Source organism: Vulpes lagopus, chromosome 14 (genome assembly GCF_018345385.1).
Source record: "Vulpes lagopus strain Blue_001 chromosome 14, ASM1834538v1, whole genome shotgun sequence".
Classification (NCBI taxonomy): Eukaryota; Metazoa; Chordata; class Mammalia; order Carnivora; family Canidae; genus Vulpes; species Vulpes lagopus.
This window is the reverse complement of record NC_054837.1, coordinates 8511625-8536231: the sequence shown is the minus strand read 5'-3', so window position 1 is coordinate 8536231 and position 24607 is coordinate 8511625. Positions and strand designations below refer to the sequence as shown.

Here is a 24607-nt window from a genome sequence, read left to right as displayed (position 1 = left end):
CAGACGAATTTCGTGGGCCCACTCTCCTTGTGGACTACACTACCCAGAATGCACGTGGCCCTTCCTGCCTTTGCGGCGGCCATCGAGGAAGCTGGCGGAAGGACGCTACACATCCGCCTTCGAACTGCGCCCCGCCCTTATTAAAATCGTAAACCGATGACATCGATGTATAAGTGAATTTAATTCTTGGAGAAGTTTCTTTCCGCCCCCCCACCCGGAGTTCCCAGTGGGAGGCAATAGGCTTCTCTTCCCAAACTAAAGATGTCCACCAAGCGGCGTATTTGTGGGTAAATGGGAGTCAGACCAGAAGTGGGCCACCGGGCTTGCCTTCCGCCTGGGGACCGCTCTCGTCTAGGAGTGAGTCTGATTTTACCTGAATGGCTGAGCGCTCGTGCCCGCCTCCAACAGGACCCAATCAGAAAGAGGGAAAAGCGGGGCACTGAGCAGCGATTGGTTGGATCCTGGGCCAATCGGAAGAGCCCTGGTTTGGCGGGAGTCTTGACCGCCGCGGAAGCTCTGGGAGTCTCCGCGCTAGTTGTCGGTGTCCGGCCGCCGTGGCCATGTTCGTGTCCGATTTCCGCAAGGAGTTCTACGAGGTGGTCCAGAGCCAGGTGACCCCTCCTCTTGGGCCTCGTGGCCTTGTCGGGGGGGAGGGGTGTAGGGATGAGGGGGAGCGGCCGTGGGAGGGCACGGGGCCCCAGTGTTGGGGGTCTCTGCCTTCAGCTGGCCCGCTCTTCTCCTGACAGAGGGTTCTTCTCTTCGTGGCCTCGGACGTGGATGCCCTGTGCGCTTGCAAGATCCTTCAGGTGAGCCTTGTGTACCCTGGAAGGGAAGGGCGGGGCCCCGGGCTGAGTTGCGTGCCGGGCGGGAGGTGTGGAGCAGAGCGGGAGCCACCCCTCACCCTCCCACCTCTGCCCCCCCCCCCCGCCCCTACTGCGGTAGCGCCTGGAGCCAAGGAAAGCTGCGGAGGGGCACTCAGAGAGGTCGCCTAGAGGGCAGAAGTGTTGGGTAGGTTAGAGGACTCGGAAAAAGGCAGGAATACCAGCTAGTATTTTTGCAATAACCTGGGCCAAAAAATGCTTGCATCGGAGAGACCCTTAGACATGGAGTGGCTTCACCAGTGTACGGTTCGGGTAGAGGACTCTGACAACGGAGGACACAGTGGGGTCATCAACAACACTGGAAACTCAGATTCCTTTGTCTGTTAAGGACGATCATTGGTTCTCTTTTGAATATGATGCAGTGTTTACATGACCTTGGGTCAGGAACTACTCCTCAGAAGACCTAGAAATAAGATCGGCTTTCCCTCCCAATGTTTTCCTTTGGTAATTTTCAAAAATTAGGCAAAGTTGACAGAATGATACAGTGATCACTCACATCCCCATCCCCTACTTTCTCCCATGAGCGTTTTACTATTCTTACTTTGTCACCTGTCATTCGTTTCTCAAGCTATATTGTTCTTAAGTGCACTTCAAAGTAAATTGCGGATGTCCTTAATTTGATAGATTGAAAAATGATCTCTCTCAGGCCTTGTTTCAGTGTGATCACGTACAGTATACCCTGGTTCCAGTTTCTGGGTGGCAAGAACTTGAAACTGCATTTCTTGAGCATAAAGAACAGGTATGGAAAAAGCATTTTAGAATAATTAGTCTTATTTTATTTGGTTGTAATTTCTTTTCTTTTCTTTTCTTTTCTCTTTTCTTTTCTTTTCTTTTCTTTCTTTTCTTTTCAAGATTTTAGGGCAGCCCAGGTGGCTCAGCAGTTTAGCGCCGCTTCAGCCCAGGGCCTGATCCTGGAGACCCGGGATCAAGTCCCATGTCGGGCTCCCTGCATGGAGCCTGCTTCTCCCTCTGCCTGTGTCTCTGCCTCTTTCTCTCCCCTCTCTCTCTGTCTCTTGAATAAATAAATAAAATCTTAAAAAAAAAAAAAAGATTTTATTTATTTATTCATGAGAGAGAGAGGCTGCCCAAGACTTGCTATAAATTTAAGCCTGTATAATGCCATTAGTACAGAGAGCCAGCCCAGTCCAGTAGGGTGACTGAGATCTGGAGAGGCTCTCTTATGCATTTGAAGTCTTGGTCTGCTCCTCATCAGCTTTGTGGCCCTATGCATGAGCCTGGGTCATGTTGAGTCTCCACATGCTGCTCTGCAGAGCAGAGACAGCCACAGGGCCAGTCATGGGGCCTATCTCATGGTATTACTGTGGAAATAAAATAGCATTTGGAATATGTTAAAGCACTTAACACGGCCAGCTGTGGCCATTTTTGGAGTCTTTTAATCGTCAGGGCCTGCCCAGTGTCAGGGGCTTGACATGTCTCAGCAGAAGGGCTCAGGGGCCTAGAATGCTGAAGGTGAAGGACCTACTCAAGGTACTTACTTCACAATATCTCTCTTTTTTCCAGTTTCATTATTTTGTCCTCATAAACTGTGGAGCTAACGTAGACCTATTGGATATCCTTCAGCCTGATGAAGAGGCTGTATTTTTTGTGTGTGACACCCACAGGCCAGTCAACGTCGTGAATGTATACAATGAAGCCCAGGTAACTCAGCCTTTTGGGCCCATGTCTTCCCTGAGTCCTCCTGTCCGTGGACAATAATCATACCTGCTGTTATAAGCAAGGCATTGTATCCACCTCTGCTACAGGAGATGGAACAGCCTGAGGGCAAGAACCTGGTCTTGTTTATCTCTGGTAAGCACCATGGTACCTAAGTCTTGGAGGTGCTTAGAATGCATTTTGGAATTCATTTAACCTGAGAAGTATAGGGACCAGGACCCTGCACTGAGCCTGCCCTCAGAGCTCAGGCCCAGCCCAGCATCATTGAATATCAAGATCTAGAGGCATTAGCTCTAGAAGTGGGGGCAGGATTTCCCTGCCCATTAAAAGGGTGGTATGAGGACCAGCAAGATGATAGTGTAAGAGGCCATCATTAGCCTGAAATGGTGGTGCTGTGCTTTTCCTTTGAACCCCCAGTAGCAAGCATGGAGCCTGGCATAGGGCAGCCACCTAACCATTCTCTGAGTTGAGTCCCACACCCACACCCCCACTCCTGTGTTATCAAAGTGTTGGCCCCAAAGTTCTCAGCTTGGAACTTCTTTTTGAGCCAGCAGTTTTATTCAAGTAGGTGTCACACGCCTTCATGTCTTCCATTAGAGTCCAAGTTGCAGGATATTCATTTTGTTTGCTTGCTGTGTGGCATAAGAGGAAACATTTTTTCTCAGACTTAAATGACAGTGAATAGTTTTTAAACTTTTGGAATTTTTGTATAACGTGTGGTACAACTCCACTGCCTCAGTGAACAGAAATGAAAACAAGAAAATGCTTGAGAAGTCTGAAATTCTCTCAAATGAGGGACTCTGTACAGAAAACTGAATCAGCTCAGTGGGAAGTAAGATTCTGCAAGAGAAAAACCTGTGATGGAGAATTTTCTGTCAAGAGAGGAGAGTGTTGGTTGTTTTTTGTTTTAATCTTAGATCAAACTACTCATTAAACAAGATGATGACCTTGAAGTTCCTGCCTATGATGATATCTTCAGGGATGATGAAGAAGAAGAGGCTGAAGAGCACTCAGGAAGTGAAAGTGACAATGGATCAGAGCCTTCTAAGAAGCGCACACGGTTGGAAGAGGTGGGTTTGGGCCTCCCCACAGTCTTGAGGGACTTGTTATTCCCAGAGGTCAGAGCTCAGACTGGAGATTATGGGGCCCCGGAGTTAGCTGGGATTCAGCAGGTGTGGGTGTTGATCCTGGGCTCAGCTTTCCCCCCCTGGCTGTATGGCCTCAGACAGGTTACTGAATTTCTCTGAGCTTTGACATCCTCGTCCATGCAGTAGAATTTCATCAGTTGAAATGAAAATTAGGACAGCTCAGCTCTTCCCGTTAGATAGCATACATTTTTAAAAAGTGTTACAGAAGAATGCCTGAGTGGCTTAGTTGGTTAAGGGTCTGACTTGGTTTTTTTGCTCAGGCCATGATCTCAGAGTTGTGAGGTCAAGTCCCACGTCAAGTTCCTTGCTCAGTGCAGAATCTGCTCAAGATTCCCTCTCTCCCACTCTGCTCCTCCTCCTGCTCTTTCTCTCTCTCTCTAAAATAAATAAAAATAACATCTTAAAAAAAAAAAGCAATACAGAGAAACAATAAATAGCAAAAGCATCACCTCCCTTCCCTGCTTTTCTCAAAACTCACTCTCTACAGTCACCATGGAGGAACGACATGGGTCTGTGGCTCTCAGCCGGGCTCAGTCCCCAATGGTCACTCCAGGGGAAGCATCTTGTGTGCAAAGATAAGAGTGGTTTGAGCCTTGTGAGTCTTGTGTCTGAGGCGCTTACCCAGTCTGGGGCCTGGCCATTGGAAGTAGCCTACCCAACGTCAATGGCTTCTGCTAGATGGAAAACTAAAGGTGGGAGGTAGTCATTCCTTTAACTGGAGGGCCATGGTTTATTCTAGCATTCTAGTGTTTATTCTAGTTGTGGAAGAAGTTAAAGCCCTTTGGCTCCCAGTCCTTGGTATGCATGCTGAAATTTGCCACCAACATGTTTTGGAGTATTCTCTTCATCTTTGACCTGACATTTTCCAATACTGTGCTTTAGCAGAGCTCTTTTGAGCCATTTTGGGGACATTCAGGACATTCTGTCCATTTAGGGGGTATGTTCTGCAAAGGTAGGAATGTTTTCCCCTTGCCTTCCCTACCTTTGGCCAGTCCCTTCTCTGGAGCTTTGGATAGTCACCTCAGATACATTCTTAGATTCTCTTTCCTCTAGATTAGATTTTTCCTCTAGATTAGATTTTCCTTTCCTATCTGTTCCATTCTCTGGCCAACTTTTAGTCTTCATCTTCTAATCTTTGATTCCTAAGAACTCTTTTTTTTTTTGTTACCTGATGCTCCTTTTTTATAGCATTATTTCTTCTATTCTTGAGCTGCTTTCCATCGGGCCCCCAATATCAGTAATGTGGTGGGATTGTCCCTGGAAACATTCATGTTCTGCAGGTCAGAGTCTTGGAATTCTCCATCCTGACTAATATATTTTAGCACCTAGTATGTACCAGGTATCCATTAGTTTCTGAGGTCCCCAGGGGAGCACAAAGTCCTGCCTTCACAAAGCTTCCTTTCCAGTGGGGGGAGATGTACAGAATGTGTAAATGAGCATAGTTCAAGGATGGTTTCAGGTGAAGAGCTGTGGTCATATAAGGAAAAATAAAGCAGGGTAAGGGGCTGGATGGGGAATGGGCTGTATTTATGAAAATGGCCATGGACACTTGACCTGAATGATGAAGGAAAGAGTCAAGAAGATCCCTAGGATCTCCCTGGGTGGCTCAGCCGTTTGGCGCCTGCCTTTGGCCCAGGGCGCGATCCTGGAGTCCCAGGATCGACTCCTGCGTTGGGCTCCTGACATGGAGCCTGCTTCTCCCTCTGCCTGTGTCTCTGCCTCTCTCTCTCTCTCTCTGTCTATCGTGAATAAATAAATAAAATCTTAAAAAAAAAAAAAAATCTCTAGGATCTTCTCTGCATCCAGTGCAGAGTGTCCACAGATGCCAGGGCTCTGTGGGAAGGGGGGAGAGGGGGGTACAGGCAAGCTAGAACTGCCACCAGGTTTGGCAGTAAAGAGAATGTCAGTCGTTCTTGATGAGATGTCAGAACCTGTCAGAGCTTCCTTTGACATGCTTAGTGCATCTATTTTTAATCTGAGTTTGTGAATGCTTTCTATAATATTCATGATATATAATATGCATAACTTCCCACTGACTTTTTTTTTCTCAGAAGTTTTATAATTTTAGTTCTTTAAAAATTCTTTATTTAAATTCAGTTTAGTTAACATATGGTATATTATTAGTTTCAGGGATAGAATTGAGTGATTTATCATTTACATATAACATATAACAGTGCTTATTCAGTCAGTTGCCCTCCTTAATGCCCATCACCCAATTATCCCATTCCCCCACCCACCTCCCCTCCAGGAACTCTAGTTTGTTTTGTAGAGTTCACTCTCTCTTATAGTTGGTCTCCCTCTCTCTTTTCATCTTATTTTATTTTTTCATCTCTTCCCCTATTTCATCTGTTTTGTTTCTTAAATTCCACATATGAGTGGAATTGCATGGTATTTGTCTTTCTCTGACAGACTGATTTTACTTAGCATAATAATCTCTAGTTCCATCAGTGTTGTTGCAAATGGCAAGATTTCATTCTTTTTGATGACTTCAGGGTAAAAATTTTTTTTTTCACATGAGGGTGTTTTTATTCAGTACAAACAAACAGCAACAATGTTAACGGGATGAGGCCATAAATTCATTGAAACTTTCTGGGAGTCCTGGCTAGGCTGACCAACGCTATCACTCTTTTCTTACCAGCCAGGTAAACAAGAACTCATCTGCTAATGCCAAAAATTGTAAAGCTCTTAATCCAGTTAGAAATGACTACAACTGAGGATCTTTAGCTAGCTGCTTCCCCAATTCAGAGTTGCCTAGCAGGTTAATTTCAACATAACAAAAGTATCATGTGGCCTGCTGCACCAAGAACAGCTTTAATGTGTTCTGTCCTCAGGCTGCTGGACCTCCTGACTGGTTATGTCCTTCTGTGCACCTTGGTCCTGAGCATTTTCCAGTGTATACATACACCATATATTCTTGATGCACATATCTGTTGGTGGGCATGATGCATGTATCTGTCATCGAAGCTCTTTCCATATTTTGGCTATTGTGGACATTGCTGCTATAAACATTGGGGTGCATGTGCCCCTTCAAATTACTATGTTTGTACCCTTTGGATAAATACCTAGCAGTGTGATTGCTGAGCTGTAGGGTAGCTCTATTTTTAACTTTTTTGAGGAACCTCCATACTGTTTTCCAGAGTTTTTATTTTGAAATTTTCCTAACATACAACATTTGAAAAGATTGTGTGGTGAATACCTATATACCTTTCACCTAGATTCGGCAGTTTTTCACATTTGCCTTCCTTCTATATATGCTTTTTGTTTGTTTGTTTTTTATTATTTATTTACTTATTTTGCTAGATTATTTGAGAATAGGTTGTAGACCCCATGATACTCCCTGACAAATTCTTCCATATGCATCTTCTAAGAATATTCTCCTCTATAAATACAGTACCATTATCATATGTAAGAAATTAATAATGTCACCTATTCAACCCATATTCCAATTTCCTTAATTGTCTTCAAAATAGATTTTGCAACTGTTTTGTGTTTGAAGTGTCAGCCAACCAGGATTGGCACATTTGCATTTAGCTATTCTCTTGTCTTTTAACCTAGACCAGGATTCCATCTCTTTTTTCTGTTTTTTTGAATGACATTGGAGGCCAGTCCAGCTTTCTAGTTTTTATCACTTGTTCATGGAGTACTTTCACTTGGTCCTGTAACCTTGCATTTGCTATTATCCAAGTTTAGGCCATCATGCTTGATTTTAGTAAGAGTTAACACTTTTGAGAATACTCCAAATGTAATAAAATCTGCATGATTTGTACATACACATGTATTCAATATACTTTTTCAGAAGTATTTTTATTGATAAAGGTGCACACTCAGAGATTGAGAAACAACAGACTATAAATGTAGAAACCTAACTTTTATTTCCCTTACTGTCCTCTGTTTATGATGCAGGTTTCTTAAATATAGCCTGTATGTAAATTTAGATCCACATCATACTGTGGGATAAGTTTTGCTTCGACAACTAAACATGATTATAAAACTCAAGAGGATTAAGGGAAGCCTATTGTATTTACCCAGTTTTTACTCAGCATGTTCTTTCTTCTATCCTCATGTTCCAGGGTTTTTTCTTTTGTCATTTTCTTCCGTTCACAGAAAGGCCTTTCACCATTTTTTGGGGGGGCAATCTGCAGTAAATTTTCTTAGTTTTGCTTTTTCTGAGAATTTCTTGATTTTTCTCTTCATTCCTGAAAGATATTTTCACAGGGTGTGGGATTTGGGGTTAACAGTTCCTTTCTGAAAAAACAAAAAACAAAAAAACAAAAAAAAAACAGTTCCTTTCTGTCTGCACTTGAAAATGTTATGCATTTCTGGCTTCCACGGTTTCGGGTGAGAAATCTGCTGGCGTTCATATATTCTTATCCTATACGTAAAACATCATTTTTCTTTTGCTGTTCTCGAAATTTTAAAAAAAATTGGGGGGCTAATGGTCAGAAGTTTGCTTATTTATTTATTTATATTTATTCATGAGAGACACAGAGAGAGAGGCAGAGGGACAAGCAGGCTCCCTGCAGGGACCCCAGTGTCCCACTCAATCCCAGGACCCTGAGATCATGCCCTGAGCTGAAGGCAGATTCTCAACAGCTGAGCCACCCAGGTGTCCCTAATGGTCAGAAGTTTAATTACAATGTGTTTTGGTGTGGATTTCTTTGAGTTTAACCTGTTGGGATTCAGTCAGCTTCTTGAATCTGTAGGTTTATGTGTCTTGCCAAATTTTGAACCATATTTCTTCATTTTCAGCCATTGTTTTTCAAGTGTTTTTAGCCCACCCTCCTTCTCTCCTTCCAGGACACCAATGACATGAAGGATAGGTCTTTTGTTGTAGGCTCAAGCGTAAACGAGGTTCTGTTTGTTTTTCCAGTCTATTTTTCTTCTGTTCATCAGACTGGATAATTTCTATCAGTGTATCCGCTGGTTCTTTCCTCTATTCCTCCATTCTGCTCTTGAGCCAATCCACTGGGTTTCTACTTCAGTTATTGTACTTTGCATTTGTAAGTTTCTCTTTGGTTCTTCTCTATTTTTCTACTTATTTACTAAAACTTCCTAATTTTTTTTCATGTGTTTTCAACTATGTTTCTAATTGCCTATTGAAGCATTTTTGTGGTGGCTGCTTTAAAATCTTTGTCAGATAATTGTAGCATCTTTGTCATCTTGGTGTTGGCAGTTACGGATTTCCTTTTTATTTTATTTATTTTTTTTAAAGATTTTTTATTTATTCATGAAAGACACAGAGAGAGAGAGGCAGAGACACAGGCAGAGGGAGAAGCAGGCTCCATGCAGGGAGCCCAACATGGGACTCAATCCCAGGTCTCCAGGATCACACCTTGGGCTGAAGGCGGCGCTAAACCGTTGAGCCACCTGGGCTGCCCTGGATTTCCTTTTTAGTGTTTAGCCCCACACCGACACAGTCCCGCTTGGGCTCCAGACCCCCACCCCCCCGTGCCTGCACATGCACGTGCTTGGGGTGGCTTTCTCCTGGAATGCTCTGTGTACATAGCTAGTTTTATAGCCCCAAAGGTCCCCACCCTTCTCCTCAGTACACAGGGGTTAAAGTTGTGTGCCCCTCCACGTGGCTGTGATGATGACTCTGACATCCACAGTAAAAAGGAGATTGAATGAGAAGAAAAAAAAAAATATATATATATATAGATATGATGAGTGCTGATATGATATGATATGATATGATATGATGAATGCTTTTCACATGAAACCTGGACATTTTTATATTATGTTTTGAGACTCTTGGTCTTATTTAAGCCTTCCATTTTATCTGCTTTCTCTGACATCACTCTGCCAAAGGAGGGGGTGGACAGTCTGGTCCCTTTATAGCCAGGTGGAGGTAGAAGTTCAAGGTTCACCACTTGACCTCCATTAAGCATGAGAAGAGTGGCTCCTTGTACCACAGTGCAAGGAAGATCCAGGCTCACCACTTGGCTTCCTCTGAAAATACCCCAGTGAGTGTGTTGGAACCTATTGCAAGTGAAATGTGGAAATGTTACAGGCAGGACGTGTTCACCAGGGTGAGGGCCTAGGCTCCCACTTGGTCTTTGCTGGGTGGATAGAGGTGGGGCCACAGTGTTTTAGTGGTGGTGGCTAGGGCAGATCAATTATTGTCTAAAAGTTTTCTGTCTTTTTTTTTTTTTAAGACTTTATTAAAGAGAGAGAGAGATGTGCACATGCACAGGAGCAGAGGGAGGGGCAGAGAAATAAGCACACTCCCCGCTGAGCAGGGAGCCTGACACCAGGCTTGATCCCAGGACCTGATCATGACCTGAGCCAAAGGCAGACACTTAACTGACTGAATCACCCAGGCACCCCAGTTTTATGTCTTTCAGGGCTGCTCCTCTGGGTCCTTTGGCTTTTGTTGGGGATGTTTTTCCTCGGTGCCTATTGGTGTTTCCAGATTACTGGCTTCATTCAGCTTCAAGTCTGGGATATATAAGCCAAAAAGAAAGCCTGGTGAACTCATCCGCACATCACTCCTCAGGTCCCAGGGTCCCCAGCTAGTTGGCTTTCCTCTTCATCTTCCAGAATCTTATTTTGTTTGCCTTATATATATTGACAGGGTTTTCAGATATATTTAGTGGACGTATAGGGAAAATGAGATGGAAAGTTTCCATTTTCCTGGAAGCAGAAGTCTTAGGACCATGCATTTAGGACCATGGATTTTTAAAATGGTCATACTACCTCATGCTGTGAGGTAGTATGCTGTGAGAACTAAATGGATTGTGCCTATAAAATTAGCATAGTGGCTGGTACATGGAGGGATGTAGGAAATAGTAGTGCTTGTTAATCAGGAGGGGAAGCCAGTATGAAGTGGCTATGCGCCTCACCTAGATCACACAGTGGTGGGGGCAGTGGAAGGCTGGTGTGGACAGATGGGGCGGATGCATCAGCTACAGCATCTGCTCCTGTCCACAATTTGGTATCCTCAGTGCCAGTGGACCAGAGGGGTCCTGGCCATTGCCCACCTCATTTCCTTCCTCCTCTAGGACCAGCCTGAGCTCAGGACATGGGAATGAACGATCCATGTTTTCCTTGGGGCTCTGTGCCGGTGGTTTCTGCCTAATCAGAAACTTCTCAGGCTACAGGGATAAAATTCTGGTTTCTTTGTTCAACCTTTTGTTCTCTTTGTCCCTGCATCAGGAAGTAGTGGCACAAACCATGAAGAGGAGACAGCGAAGAGAGTGGGAGGCTCGGAGGTGAGTGTGCACTTCAAGCAGTACCCTACCCTGTGTCATGGAGCTCACGATCCCTGGGGGATATCTGTGTTTTCCATGGGAACTGGAAACTTTTTTTTCTCCCATTTGAGAATAATTTAGTTTAGAAACTCTGGATTGGTGGCTCCAGGAGTAAGCATGTGGCCCCTGCATTGGAGAAGAGCTCTGGGTCCCCTCTGTATCACCTGGTGGTCTCACAAATAGCAGGACTGGGCCCAGAGATCTCCCAAATACATGCTGTTAGGGGTGATAGCCCATTGTCTCTGATTTTTGTGGTTTTCCAGATGTACTCTTATTTGTAAGTTCTTTATAAATGAGATAGATGCTAATTGTGTGAAAGTTTTCATAGAAAAAAAGTGTATGAAAAGGAAACTGAACTATCCATCATTGCTGTCCATATTGCAAATGTAAAAAGTGAACTGCCCTAGGGGCACCTGGGTCGGTCAGTCGGTTGAGCATCCAGCTCTTGGTTTTGGCTCAGATCATCTCTTGGTTGTGGGTGGAGCTCCACATCTGGCTCTGTGCTCGGTGCTTCAGATTCTTTCCTCCTCTCCCACTCATTCTCTTTCAAATGAATAAATAAAATCTTTCTTTTTTTTTTTAAGTGAAATGCTCTAAAATAAAAAAAAAAAAAAAAAAAAACCCTGGAAAGGTTATTGTAGCTTGAGGTGACCATGTAGCAGGGCTGTTGAGCTGAGAATTCCTTGCTGGATCCAGTCCCTGAAGACCTCCACTGTTTGAGCTGAGAGTGTTGTTCTCAGCCACCCCCTCAAGGAAGGACAATGAAAAACCATTTTGGGAAGTATAAGGAAAGAAAAGTGAATATAATCCATATTCACTGATCAGAAGAGATTCTGGCTTTGTGTCAGTCTTCCTGGGGTATCCAAACTTGTGCAAATTGCCTGTTTTATTGATCATAATATATACTTAATTTTGCTTTTTTCTTTTTTTTTCACTTAATATAACCATTTTCAATGGTTCCAAATAGCTTTTATAAACTGCAGTGTACTTACCTGGCCAATCCCCTTCCTTTTTTGAACTGGAGATCACTTCCAGTATTTTGCCACGACAGATAAGGCTGCAATGAACAACGTGCACATACTGCTGTCTGCTGCTTTCTTTGAATTGCTGTCTTACAATAATTTCTTAGAAGTGGGATTCTAGGACTATTCTATGCCATTTTATGTCTTTCATTGCCACAAGGCTTTTTTTTTTTAAGATTTTATTTATTTATTCATGAGAGACACAGAGAGAGAGAGAGAAAGAGGTAGAAATAGGCAAAGGGAGAAGCAGGTTCCATTCAGGAAGGGTCTCCAGGATCAGGACCTGGGCTGAAGGCGGCGCTAGACCACTGAGCCACCCGGGCTGCCCTGCCACAAGCCTTTTATGTCAATATTACTTCCCTCCTGGCCTTGTAAATGTATACTCTGTGAAAGGATCCATAAGTGGATACAAAGAGTGCTTTGACTTAATCTGCATTTCTCTGAGTACTGTCAAGTTTCAGTATTTTCCAATGTTTATCTTCCTTGCACTGCTTTTTGTTGAGGACCTGTATTTTATGTTGTTACAGAAGAGACATCCTCTTCGACTATGAACAGTACGAGTATCATGGGACGTCGGTACGTACGGATAGGTCTACTTCACCATAAGGTTCTGACTGTAGGTGTCAGTGTCCTAAAACATGAGGAGGAATGAGCATAGGTTTGAGAACCACAAAAGCCTGGTTTGAATCTGAGCCCCACAACTTCCGCTGTGTGCCCTAGGGTAGGTGGGGCAGCCTCTCTGAGACTTAAACTTCTCCTCTGTAAAAGGAAAAAGAATTACCCTCATTTCCAAGGCAGTTGTTAGGATGGTCCTGCACACCCAATAGGTGCCTAAATAGGACAGCAGCTATTATTTTTGTTCATCATCGAAAATACCGAGCAAGTCTATTTCAGACTCTGTGCAAGAAGATAAAGCTCTAGAATTATAGAGGCCCATCACTGTGTGTGTTACAGAACAGAATTTCACATGGAAAACATACTTCGTTGACTCTGGTAGTGTTGAGCAGAACTCAGGGCTTTAAGAAGCCCTAGAAAATAAGTTTCCAGTAAAATATCATGTGTTTGTATTAGCATTTGGCCCTGGGGCCTTGAGCTCTGAGCACCATATTTATAGCATTTCTTTTACTGTCAAGGTCCCATCGTCCTTTGAAGGATCATCTTTTGTCCTCTCTGCTCTGCCCTAGGACGTGAAAAATTCTAAGTGGGTGAGGTGGGTGGTGAGGCAGATGCCCAGTTCCCTCTGTATTTGTAGATCATTCCCTTGGAAATCTTCTCTGGTGGGAAGCCCAGCATTGCATGGCTAACGGGACTTTAGAGTCTTCTGGTCAGGCAGTAATCCCTTTTGTTGTTTTCTACCAAAACCCAGACTCTGCTCACAGGGAGCTAAATGCTTCTATGCGCAGACAGCCCTGTTAGAAAGATCTTCTTCACCAAGGTCCTGAGGCACCCTCCCTCTTTAACATCCAGGTAATGGAAACTAAGGCCCAGCCTTCCCAGGAGTATGTATGTAAGACTGCTGGCCAGCTGGGAAGAACATGTGGACATAGGCCCCCAACCTCCTAGCTTCAGTGCCTCCCCAGTATCACTGAGGCACCCAGTGAGATGTGTAGAGGCCCTAGCACAAATGTTCTCCCTTGTGTAATCAAGTGTGCACATAGGAATGACTAGTCAGCAGAGGAGGCAGTGCAAGTCACTTGAGTTACTCTGTCTTCCTCCTTCGGTTTGGTTTGGAATCCACCCATACTTCCTTGCCTACCTGGGAAGGCCTTTAATCTACAGGGCATGGCTGGGATCCTGGACAGCTCAGATGTGGCCCAGCCATGCAGCCCAGCCCCAGCACACACCCCTCTCGTGAACACAGCTGCCTTGGACCTCAGGCTTCCTTCTGTCTTGCAGTCAGCCATGGTGATGTTCGACTTGGCGTGGATGATGTCCAAGGACTTGAATGATATGCTATGGTATGTAGGCCCCAGTCAAGACCAGTACTGTGTAGGGCTTCCTTCTCCAAGTAGCTCTGTCCTCCCACAGTGAGAACAGGGTCTGGAGAAAGACATCACTGTGTAGTCCCCACCAGGAATATCAGGCACAGCCCCTTTCTGGGAATTTGCATAGCCCTTGCTTTCTTCCTATGAGGCTCTTGGCTACATACAAACCCCTGCGTAAAATGGAGGGAGCACTGTTGGGTGCAGAGGATCGAGGGTGGGGCCTGACTACAGCTCTACCCTTCCTACCCTACTGCTCAGCTTTGCTGCCTGGTAAATTTGGGTAACAGAAGGAGCATGAGATTTGAACAAAGCAGCCCTTGCTAGGTCGGCATCTTTGCATCCCTGGCATGCGGTGAAATCTGGTACAGGAATGCCCATTAGCCCACCTCTGAGTTTGCTACATGGGCCACAAGCATGAGTGCTCGGCATAACTTAGGTTGGTTTAGAAACTAAACCCAGAGTCTGAGCAAAGAAAGCATAGGTCTGGCCTGCTCCACCCCCTCAGCCCTCTGATCTGGTCCAGGTTCTCTCCAGGAGATGAGGAGGGAAGGCCCTTCTTGGCCCTGAGCCCATGGTGGGGATTTTAATGGCCTTTGCCAAATCGGGGTTTCAGGAGAGCCAGGAGCTGGGGCAGGACCAAGGCACTGGCCACACCTAAGCCCAGAGGTGCTCTGTCATCCCCCTGAGCTGGTGCCCAGCTGTGTGCCCGCCTGTCATCCTCAGATATTTGGCTCAGCTCTCTTAGCCTCAGGTCCTCCTCCATGATATAGACTGACAATCCCATGCCCTGGCACAGGGGCCAGTTTGTGCATCAAGAGATCTTGCAGTAAGGCCAGGTGGGAGTCCTGTACTGTGCCCTGTTGCCACAGCCACATCAGCAATGGAGAGCCTTTGGTGAGCACCTGCTGTGTACTCAGGGGCACCCTTGACCGCCCTCTCACAACAAGCTCCTCCAGTTTAGAATGATGTCAGAATATGCCCCCCATGAAATGCTTCCAGAAAACTCTAGAAAAAGCTAAGAGATAGGACCTTGGAAGGCCTTTGAGAGGTCTAAATGCTGTTGCTCTGTGTCTCACCATTTCAAGACGGAGACATGTATGTGATGAAGGTCGGCTGTGCTGGAGGGCATATTGCAGAGGGGCAGATGACCTGCCAAGATCCACTAGCACCTTCTAGCAGGTTGAGTGGGGAGGATGGTGGGGTCAGCTGGGACACAGATAGCGTCAGGCCTGCCATCCTTGCCCTGGGAGATATTCCTCGGTCCTGAAACCTCTCACTGTGACACTGTGCCAGGAGCCCTGAGTTGGCCCCGTAACCTTTCTACACCCTGCAGAAGAGAGACTGCCTGTCTGACAGTGGGCCTGGGCCAGGCGACACTGGCAGGACATGCCTGTAAACTTTGTGACTCTCTTCTCTTCCAGGTGGGCCATCGTGGGACTAACAGGCCAGTGGGTACAAGACAAGATCACCCAGTAAGGATGTGCTCCCTCAGCCTGTCTGAGGTTGGCCTGTGCTGTGGCCATGTACATGGCCTGGCTGCAGCCCAAGTTTGCAGTGGGAAGATGGGTGGCAGATCCCTGTTGAGGAGGGAGCTGGCCTTGGGCCTGGATCCTCGTCACTGAGTAAGGGCCAGGCCTGTGGTGGAATGGTGTGTGGCCTGGTGTGGATGCTTTGTCCACCCTCAGGGAGCCCACCAGATGGAGCCAGAGATGAGAGGAGGGAGCTCAGTCTCTCGCCTCTCCTTTGGTCTTTCCATGGTGGACACTGGGGTTGGGAGGAGGAGGTGAGGGCCCCAGGAGTCCTGCCAGGAACGGTGAGTGTGCCCTCAGAGGCAAAGGGAAGGCTGGCAAGGACTGCCAAAAGGACTGGCATGGAGCCAAGTCGTCTTAGCCCCTTGGTGGGCAGGCTTTGGTGCTCACTGTCACTCCTGATAGAGAGCTAAAGAGCTACCCCAGAATGCGGACACCTAGGAAGCATGGGGTACTCGCACCCCCTCTCATCTCCATTCTGGTGGCCATCTGGTGGGGCCTCTAAGGGAATCGAGAGGGACCCATATCCTAACCCATCTAAGGGTATCCTGGCCTGTTACTTGGCACAGCTTTTATGCATACTGGACTGTGTAGTTTGCAGAGCCATCTGTGTCCCCACTTCCTGCCTTTCCCACCCCACTGTGCCCACTAAGTCCTGCAGTATAGCCCGGGGATCAGGAGGGTTCTGAGTCTCACAGGCTTGGACACTTTGCTGGGCCTCACTCCCCCTTCTCTCTTAAGGATGGTATGGGGTGTGTGCAGTGCCAGGCACCATCCCCGACCTGTGGCAGTCCCTCAGGTGAGGCTTCGCTGTCACTGTCCTATTCAGTGGCCACCTGCAGGCAGACCTGGACTGGGGTCCGCCCTCTCCTGCTGTGCTCTGAAGCACTTCCTGTGTAGGACCCACACCCTCTCCTGGGATTACTGGCACTATGTGGTCTGTCCACTTGACTGGTGGGTGGGTGGGAGGCCGTGGCCTACCCTAGTGCCTGCTGTCAGGAGGCTCAAATAAGTTAAGGGCAGGACAGCCGCTGCCCAGAAAAGAGTGCAAGGAGGATACGGCACAGCCAGTGCCCCCTCCTTCCAGCTCTGTCTCCTCACACCCTCGGCCTCCAGGCCCTGGTGACATAGCCGCACTTGGCTTCTTCATGGTGGTGCTGGAGCTCCCTCAGTCCTGGCAGGAACTGTCTGTGTGGTGTGAGGGGGGGCCCCCCCTGGAAGCCGCGTGGCCTGGCCGTGTGTGAGAGGAAGGCGCCCACCCAGGCAGCTGGCGGGGCTTTCTTTCCAGGATGAAGTACGTGACCGACGTCGGCATCTTGCAGCGCCACGTGTCCCGGCACAACCACCGGAATCAGGATGAGGAGCACGCCCTCTCTGTGGACTGTACTCGGATCTCCTTTGAATACGAGTATCCTTACAGCACAGGCCCTCCGGCACACTCCCTCAGTTTTGCTCAGCAGTGCACTGTGTGTTTGGTAGCCTCTGTAGACCTTGCCCACATCCCCCTGTGTGTGGTGTGGTCGGAGCTGCGGAGCTGCAGGCCTGGATTGTGCTGCTGTGGCTGCCGTGAGAAGGGGGCCCTGGCCTGCTCTCCAGGGCTGCCAGAGCACCGGGGCCTGGGGACCAGGCTCTGTCCTGGCTCCTCTGTCTAGCTTGGCTCCTAAATGCCAGCGCTGCGTAGACGCATCATCATTATGGGCCTGGTGCGTGTGGGCAAGTGCATGGTAGGGCCCACCTGTGCAGCCCAGGTGGTTTGGCGATGAGTGCAGATTCTTGCCAAGCCAGTCAGGAAGAAGTAAGTCAGCGTATGATTAGAGTGCAAATGTCTCATGAGAGGAAGGTAGGGCATTGATGGAATAACTAGAAGGTTGTTGGGTGGCAGTGCTCAGGAAAGGCCTTTGGGAGACCATATCTCAGGCTGAGACTTAGACACACTCCATGGGAGAGAAGACAGCCTGAGCCAGGGCTGTGGCCGTGCAGAGGCCCTGAGGTGAGCTTGAGGAAGTGGCTGGAGAGATGAGTGCAGCCCAAGGGTCAGAGGGCCTAGGGCAGTGGAAGATTGAGGAGGTTGGGGAGTTCAGTACTTCGTGCTTAAAAGGTCCTTAGGCTGCTGGTTGTGGGGAGACAGACTGTGGTGCCTACAGGTGTAAGGCGTGGCTGGGGCCTGGCTGTTTCTGTGATGGATAGTGATGGCAGGAGTGAGGCTGCCCTGTGCCTATTGGGATGGATGGAGACCAATAAACGTGGGTTTAGACAGGTCTAGGAAGAGGTGCCAATATGAGGCAGCTAGGCTCCCGGGACGGGGACCCCACCAGGACCTGACATATGACGTCTAGAGATCAGGGCCCAGCCATCAGGATAGGCAGCACAGAGGACAGAGCCCACCATGTACCTAGAGGCAGGGCCTCAGGGCAGGTGTGTTGGCAGACGTGGTGTCAGGGCATCAGCGTGAGCATGGGATCCAGGCAGAGCTAGCCTGGCATCCTGCTGAGACCTGTAGAGTAGGGAACGAGAGGCATGAGGGAGTACAGGACAGTCCTCACGCACAGCCACACTTGCAGCCCCACCAGCAATAAAGAGCATGTTTAAGAAGAAGAGTGAAGATGGGTTTTGTTCCGGGGGGTCCCAGCAGAGGGTCTGCTGTGGGGGAGGGCCGAGCTAGGTGTAGCACACGGGGAGCAGGTGGGATGACAGCCTGGACTGCCTGTGTGGCCATGAGGACTCAATGTCACCACAGTATCTCTCAGAACCCTTGGGTCTCAGTTTCCCCATCAGTCCAACAGTGATAATGATGTGTGCACACCCCCTTACAAACTCTCTGTGTGGGTCAAATTAAGCTAAGAAGGTCAAAGAGCTCCAGGTCACCTATGTGATGACTGGCCATGCAGGCGGGCTGTCCTGGGACGGGTGGGGCCATGCACTGCCAGCCGTGGGTCGCCGCCCAGCCACAACCTCCTTGACTGGACCCAGCCTCCGCCTGGCACTCTACCAGCACTGGTCCCTCCACGACAGCCTGTGTAACACCTGCTACACTGCGGCCAGGTTCAAGCTCTGGTCTGTGCATGGGCAGAAGCGGCTCCAGGAGTTCCTTGCTGACGTGGGGTAAGTGACCACCTTGGCCCGCCCCTCAGCCCCTGAGGAAAAGGTCCCTCCCCTTTACTGTGACCAACATCCAGCGGCTGCCTGTTTCTACCTGAAGCGCCTCGCCTGGAGACTCCAGAGTATCATCTAAAGGTCCCCTGTTTGCATGCTCTCCGTCCTACTGGTATTGAGCAATCTCCATCTAAAGCCAGGTCCCTCAGACTGCCTTTGGCCCGGGGCGCGAACCTGGGGTCCCGGGATCGAGTCCCACATCGGGCTCCCGGAGTGGAGCCTGCTTCTCCCTCTGCCTGTGTCTCTGCCTCTCTCTCTCTCTCTCTCTCTCTCTCTCTGTGTGTGCCTATCATAAATCAATCAATCAATCAATCTTTAAAAATAAATAAATAAATAAAATAAAATAAAGTCAGGTCCCTCTTGTGACCAGTGCTTGTCATCTTTCCAGCCTCCCCTTGAAACAGGTGAAGCAGAAGTTCCAGTCCATGGACATTTCCTTAAAGGAGAATTTGCGGGAGATGATCGAGGAGTCTGCAAATAAATTTGGGTAAACTCCCGTTTTTCTGGATTAAGCTTGGTTCAGGCTTCAGCTTTAACCATGTTCCTAAAGTAATGCAAAAACAAGATAGCACAAATGAGTGTGATCCTGTCTAGCCTTTCACTATCCTTTTAACTTTGGGTTAAAAGTGGGTCCGGGGGGGCGGGGGGCACTTGGCGGGATGAGCACTGGGCATTATGCTAAATGTTGGCAAATTGAACTCTAAAAAAAAAAAAAAGTTAAAAAATAATAATAATAATAAATAAGTAAAATTACTTGATTAAAAAAAAAAGTGGGTCTAGAGAAGTCCAGGTCCTTACATCTGGGGCCAAGGTGCAGACCTCTAGGTTGACCTGATCTATTGCTCACTGAACACAGGCAATGGCCCTGGGAAGGGCCCCCTGAAGCCAGGTTCAGGCAAGCTTTGCCTAGGAGATGCTGTGGCTGCTCCTAGTATCCCGGGATGTGGGAGGGGGCCGCACACACATCTCTGCTCTCCTCCCCACCAGTGGAACAGCTTTGGACAAGGCTCTTAGTGCCCCAGGTTACAGGGCTAGGATGTCAGGTCTGCATTCTGGGACCAGAATGGTCTTGCCATGAGCCTTAGCAGGGGCCAGGGAAGGACACTAGTACATCTGCTAGCCTGGCCTGGCAGTGAGAGCTCACCACAACTTGAGAGCACTCCCACATGCATGCAGGAATAACAGCAGTGTTGCTTCCTCCCACTGCAGGATGAAGGACATGCGCGTGCAGACTTTCAGCATTCACTTTGGGTTCAAGCATAAGTTTCTGGCCAGCGATGTGGCCTTTGCCACCATGTCGCTGATGGAGAGCCCCGAGAAGGATGACTCAGGGACAGATAACTTCATCCAGGCTCTTGACAGTCTCTCCAGGTAGTGGGTGTGGCTGTGGGCTACTTTCCCCACAGGCCATCTCTGGATCTCAACCTAACACTCTTCAGGAGGCACGTCACAGGGACCCCAGGTGTGGGGATGACTGTGTTCTGCAGAAACTGAATCACAGTTTGTCAGAACCAGGGGTGCATTTGACACATTTTCTATCCATCTTTAATACCTTTAATATGTCACTTCCTCTTGAATCCTTTTAATCTCCTTTTTTTTTTGTTAAAAACTTTATTTATTCATCAGAGAGACAGAGACATAGGCAGAGAGAGAAGCAGACTCCATATAGGAAGCCCGATGCGGGACTTAATATCAGACCCCGAGATCACGCCCCATGCCAAAAGCAGACAGACGCCCAGCCACTGAACGACCCAGGCATCCCTAATCTCCTTTCTTTTTTATTTAAAAATTGTTTTCACCTCCTTTCCCTCTTTAGGCATTATTTATGGTGTTTATTCATCCTTGTGTTTTTTTCTAGTTTAATCTTTATTTAACAATTATTTTCCTTCTATTTCTAATTTTTCTTATCTCATTTCCTGAGATGCCTTGTTTTGTGTTTTAATGTCTCTTAGTTTGCTTTGAAATAGAACATTACAGTGTTGACCTTTTGGGGGCACATCTTTCTAGAGTACTTCATTGTCCATAGGGATGCTCAGTGGCTCCTTATCCCTTTTTTACTGATAGTAACTTTGAGAAGATTTGACCTTGGTTCTTGTCTGTTGTTCTTTTTTTGTGTGAGTTTTGCTTCCCTGTCTTTCGGGGGAGGCATGATTCAGACAGCTTTTTGAACTTCAGAGAACTGCCCTTTCTTTTGCCTTTGTGCAGTGTTAAAAAATTTAAGGGTCGGCTTTCTGGGGTTTCCTGGCCCTGTTTCCTAGCATACTTTTTCTAAGCAGCTTTACTGAGCTATAATTCATATACTATGTAGTTCACCCATTTAAAGTGTACAATTCAATGGATTTCAGTATGTTTACGAGGTTGTACAAATATCACCACTACCTGATTTTAGAACATTTTTATTGCCTCATAAAGAAAACTTGCTCCCCTTAGCTGTCACCTTCCAAATCTCCCATCTCTCCCAGCCCCAAGCAACCACCAATCTACTTTCTATCTTTATAGATTTACTATTTTGGACATTTCATATAAATGGAATCAGACAATCCTTGGTCTATAAATTTGAGGCTCCTTTCCCTTAGACTAATATTCCCAAGGCTCATCCGTGTTGCAACATGAAGGAATTTCTTTCCTTTTTATTGCAAGTAAGATTGTTTGGACATCCCATATTTTATTCATCCATTAATCAGTTGACAGGTAGTTGACAGTTGATTTGGTAGTTTCTACCTTTTGACTGTTATGAATATGCCACCATAAGTACACATGGATACATTGTGTGGATACATTCGTTGCTCTTGGGTACAGTAGAATTGCTGGGTTATATGATAAGTCTGTTTGACTTTTTTTTTTTTTTAATTTTTATTTATTTATGATAGTCACACAGAGAGAAAGAGAGAGAGAGAGCCAGAGACACAGGCAGAGGGAGATGCAGGCTCCATGCACTGGGAGCCCGACGTGGGATTTGATCCCGGGTTTCCAGGATCACGCCCTGGGCCAAAGGCAGGCGCTAAACCGTTGGGCCACCCAGGGATCCCGCTGCGCCACCCAGGGATCCCTGTTTGACTTTTTGAATAATGGCTAGACTGTTTTCCAAAGTGACTGCATCGTTTTACATTCCCATCATCAGCGTATGAGAGTTTGAATTTGAAGTCCAAATTTTTAATCTCAATTATCAATGTCCAGTTTATCTTTATTCTTGTTTCTTATGGTTTTGATGTGTCATATCTAAAAAGCCATTTAAGAATTTTATAGTTTGGGCCTTTACATTAGATGTATGATTCGTTTGAGGTAAAATTTTATGTCTGGTGCAAGGGTTCAACTTAATTCCTTTGGACATCCAAATTGTTCTAACATCATCTGTTGAAAAGACTTCTTTCCCCTGCAGAATCATTTTGGTGCCTGTGTTGAAAATCATAAATGTGGGAATTTTTTTTTTTTTTTTTTTTTTTTTTATTATTTATTTATGTAGTCATACAGAGAGAGAGAGAGAGAGAGGCAGAGACATAGGCAGAGGGAGAAGCAGGCTCCATGCACCGGGAGCCTGACGTGGGACTCGATCCCGGGTCTCCAGGATCGCGCCCTGGGCCAAAGGCAGGCGCCAAACCGCTGCGCCACCCAGGGATCCCATAAATGTGGGAATTTATTTCCAGATTCTCAATTAATGTTCTATCAACTGGTATGTCTATCCTGCCTTCTAGCAGCAAGTTGTACTAATTGAAATCTGAGCCATCTTGGTTCTTATTTCTTTGTAAATGCATACCCATCCCACCTAAAGAAGCTTGTAGGATTTTTTCTTTTCTTTTTAGTGTTTTGTGATTTCATAATGATATGTCTCGGGTGAATCTTGCTTCATAGGTTGTACTGGGTTCTCAGGTGAGCCCTTTTAATCCAAAGCCACAGATTTTCCAGCTTGGGAATGCTTTTGTACTATTTCTTTATTATTTCTTCCACACATACATCAGCGTTTTTTGTTTTCTCCTGGTTTCCTAGAACAATACTCTGTCTCTGATTTTGACTTATGTTTTCCACGTCTGTCTTGTTATCAATGTGAAGGAAGCTTCTTTATCCTGTAGTCTTTGAGTGAATTTTTAAATTTTTTGCGGTCACTTTACTTTTCACAAACACTTCCAGTTTCTGATTGTCCCTTTTTCATGGCATCCTGTTAATGGTTTATGAATGTCTTAGTTCCCCAGATCTCTTTGAAGATATTAATTAGAGTTCATTTTAAGTTTTATTTTGTTCTCCAAATTATCTCTGCTTCATCTAGGGTCATTTTTTTCAGGGGAGGCATTTCTTAAATATCTGGTGGTACTCACATTCAAGACAGGGGCTGTGGAAGCCTCTTGAGGCCTTAGGTCTCTGGGTGTAGCCTACTGGCTAGAAGGCATTGCTTCTCTCTTGGTGGGTGGGGAGCCAATATAACACTTTGGGACTCTTAACTTCTGGGTGCTCTTCTCCATAGAGTTCATTTTAATGTATTTAGAGGAGAATGCTCCTTTCTGGGGTGGAGGTGGGCGGATAAAAATCCATCCATCGAATGTTAGGGTCCCTTATATCCTCCCTTTTGCCCTTGCCCTTTCCACTCCTCTGTCAGAGCCCTCTGGGCACTTTCCAGGACCTGCTGGGCAGTGTCTTCCCTCTTGGCTTTCAGTCTCCTGTCTTCTGATGCCAGTACCCCCTCTCACCTCTCATATTGGTCACTGCGAATTTATACATGTTTTAATCCTTTCTGTCTGTCTTTCTTTTTCTTTTGAGAGAGAGAGCATGAGCAGGGGGTTGTGCAGAGGGGTAGAGAGAGAGAGAGAGAATCTTAAGTAGGTTTCATGCCCATCATGGATCCTGATGTGGGACTCGATCTCACAACCCTGAGATCATGACCTAAGCCAAAACCAAGAGTCTAGATGCTTACTCAAATGAGCCACCCGGGCACCCCTAATCCTTCCTTTTATTTGAAAGGGAACTCAGGAAGAAAAGAATAAAACTCATACCCACATACCCTCCCAGGAACCAAAGGTTCTATTTGTGACTGTGCTGAAGTTGTGTGTCTGCCCTGTTACAGGAGTAACCTGGACAAGCTCTACCATGGCCTGGAACTCGCCAAGAAACAGCTGCGAGCCACACAGCAGACGATTGCCAGCTGCCTCTGCACCAACCTTGTCATCTCCCAGGGGCCCTTCCTCTACTGCTCCCTCATGGAGGTCAGCCTTCCCATGGACAGATGGGTTCCCATGAACAGATGGGTACCAGGCCATGCCTGCCAACATACCCCTCTGACTATCTCTATGTCCTCCCCTACAGGGCACTCCGGACATTGTGCTGTTTTCCAAGCCAGCGTCCCTGAGCCTGCTTAGCAGACACCTGCTCAAGTCCTTCGTTTTTTCGGTGAGGAACTGGGTGGGTGGGTGCCAGAAGGTAGAGCCTCAGAGAAGAGCTAGGACTGGGCATGAGAGGCTGGCCATGGGGTACTGGTAGTTGTGTACCAGCAATGGGGTCTAGGAAAAGCTCACTTTTTCTGAGCTGTGTTTTCCTTAGCTGACCCTTGGGAATCTCAGTTCCTATAAGCTCTGATTTCATCACTTGGCCATCCTGGTCACTTGGACAAGTAGGAAGGCACCTTATGGAGTACGTGGGGCTAGGGCTTGTGTTCAGCTATGGCAGATCAAGGGAAAATGAAGTTAATTGTAGCACAGACTTGCTTCACAGCAAAAGCTTGTTTTCTGAGCTGGCTTTCCCTTTTCCATGTATGGTTCCATCTTCTGTATGGCCTGACATTCTTCTTTGCCTGGCTGGGACAACCCCCCTACCCAACTAACATCAGGCTTCCCACTGGGTATGATCACAAAAGGGAGGATCCTGCATATTTCAACAATCAAAGTCTTACTCTGCTTCCTGGATGAAGATTTACACTGGGAACTACTTTAAACAAAATGCTTAATAGGAGGTTGACATTATCTCAAACTGCTGAACTGAC

General features: G+C 46.8%; 1 protein-coding gene across 3 annotated transcripts in view; it reads left to right on the top strand.

The window, feature by feature from the left end:
* The first annotated feature begins 477 nt into the window (after positions 1 to 477).
* CDC45 (cell division cycle 45) overlaps positions 478 to 24607 on the top strand; it is a 31736-nt gene continuing 7606 nt past the window's right edge. The window contains exons 1-15 of one of the 3 annotated variants that reach the window (XM_041729017.1): positions 478 to 611; positions 747 to 806; positions 1540 to 1620; positions 2403 to 2540; positions 3473 to 3625; positions 10859 to 10914; positions 12503 to 12551; positions 13872 to 13933; positions 15382 to 15432; positions 16778 to 16897; positions 18460 to 18591; positions 19031 to 19129; positions 19852 to 20013; positions 23696 to 23834; positions 23935 to 24018. In XM_041729017.1, coding sequence (XP_041584951.1) covers positions 561 to 611; positions 747 to 806; positions 1540 to 1620; positions 2403 to 2540; positions 3473 to 3625; positions 10859 to 10914; positions 12503 to 12551; positions 13872 to 13933; positions 15382 to 15432; positions 16778 to 16897; positions 18460 to 18591; positions 19031 to 19129; positions 19852 to 20013; positions 23696 to 23834; positions 23935 to 24018 — 1437 coding nt within the window. In that variant the 5' untranslated portion in view covers positions 478 to 560. Of the gene's footprint in view, positions 612 to 746; positions 807 to 1527; positions 1621 to 2402; positions 2541 to 3472; positions 3626 to 10858; positions 10915 to 12502; positions 12552 to 13871; positions 13934 to 15381; positions 15433 to 16777; positions 16898 to 18459; positions 18592 to 19030; positions 19130 to 19851; positions 20014 to 23695; positions 23835 to 23934; positions 24019 to 24607 lie in introns of all 3 variants that reach the window. The other 2 variants (XM_041729018.1, XM_041729016.1) reach the window with 2 other exon arrangements.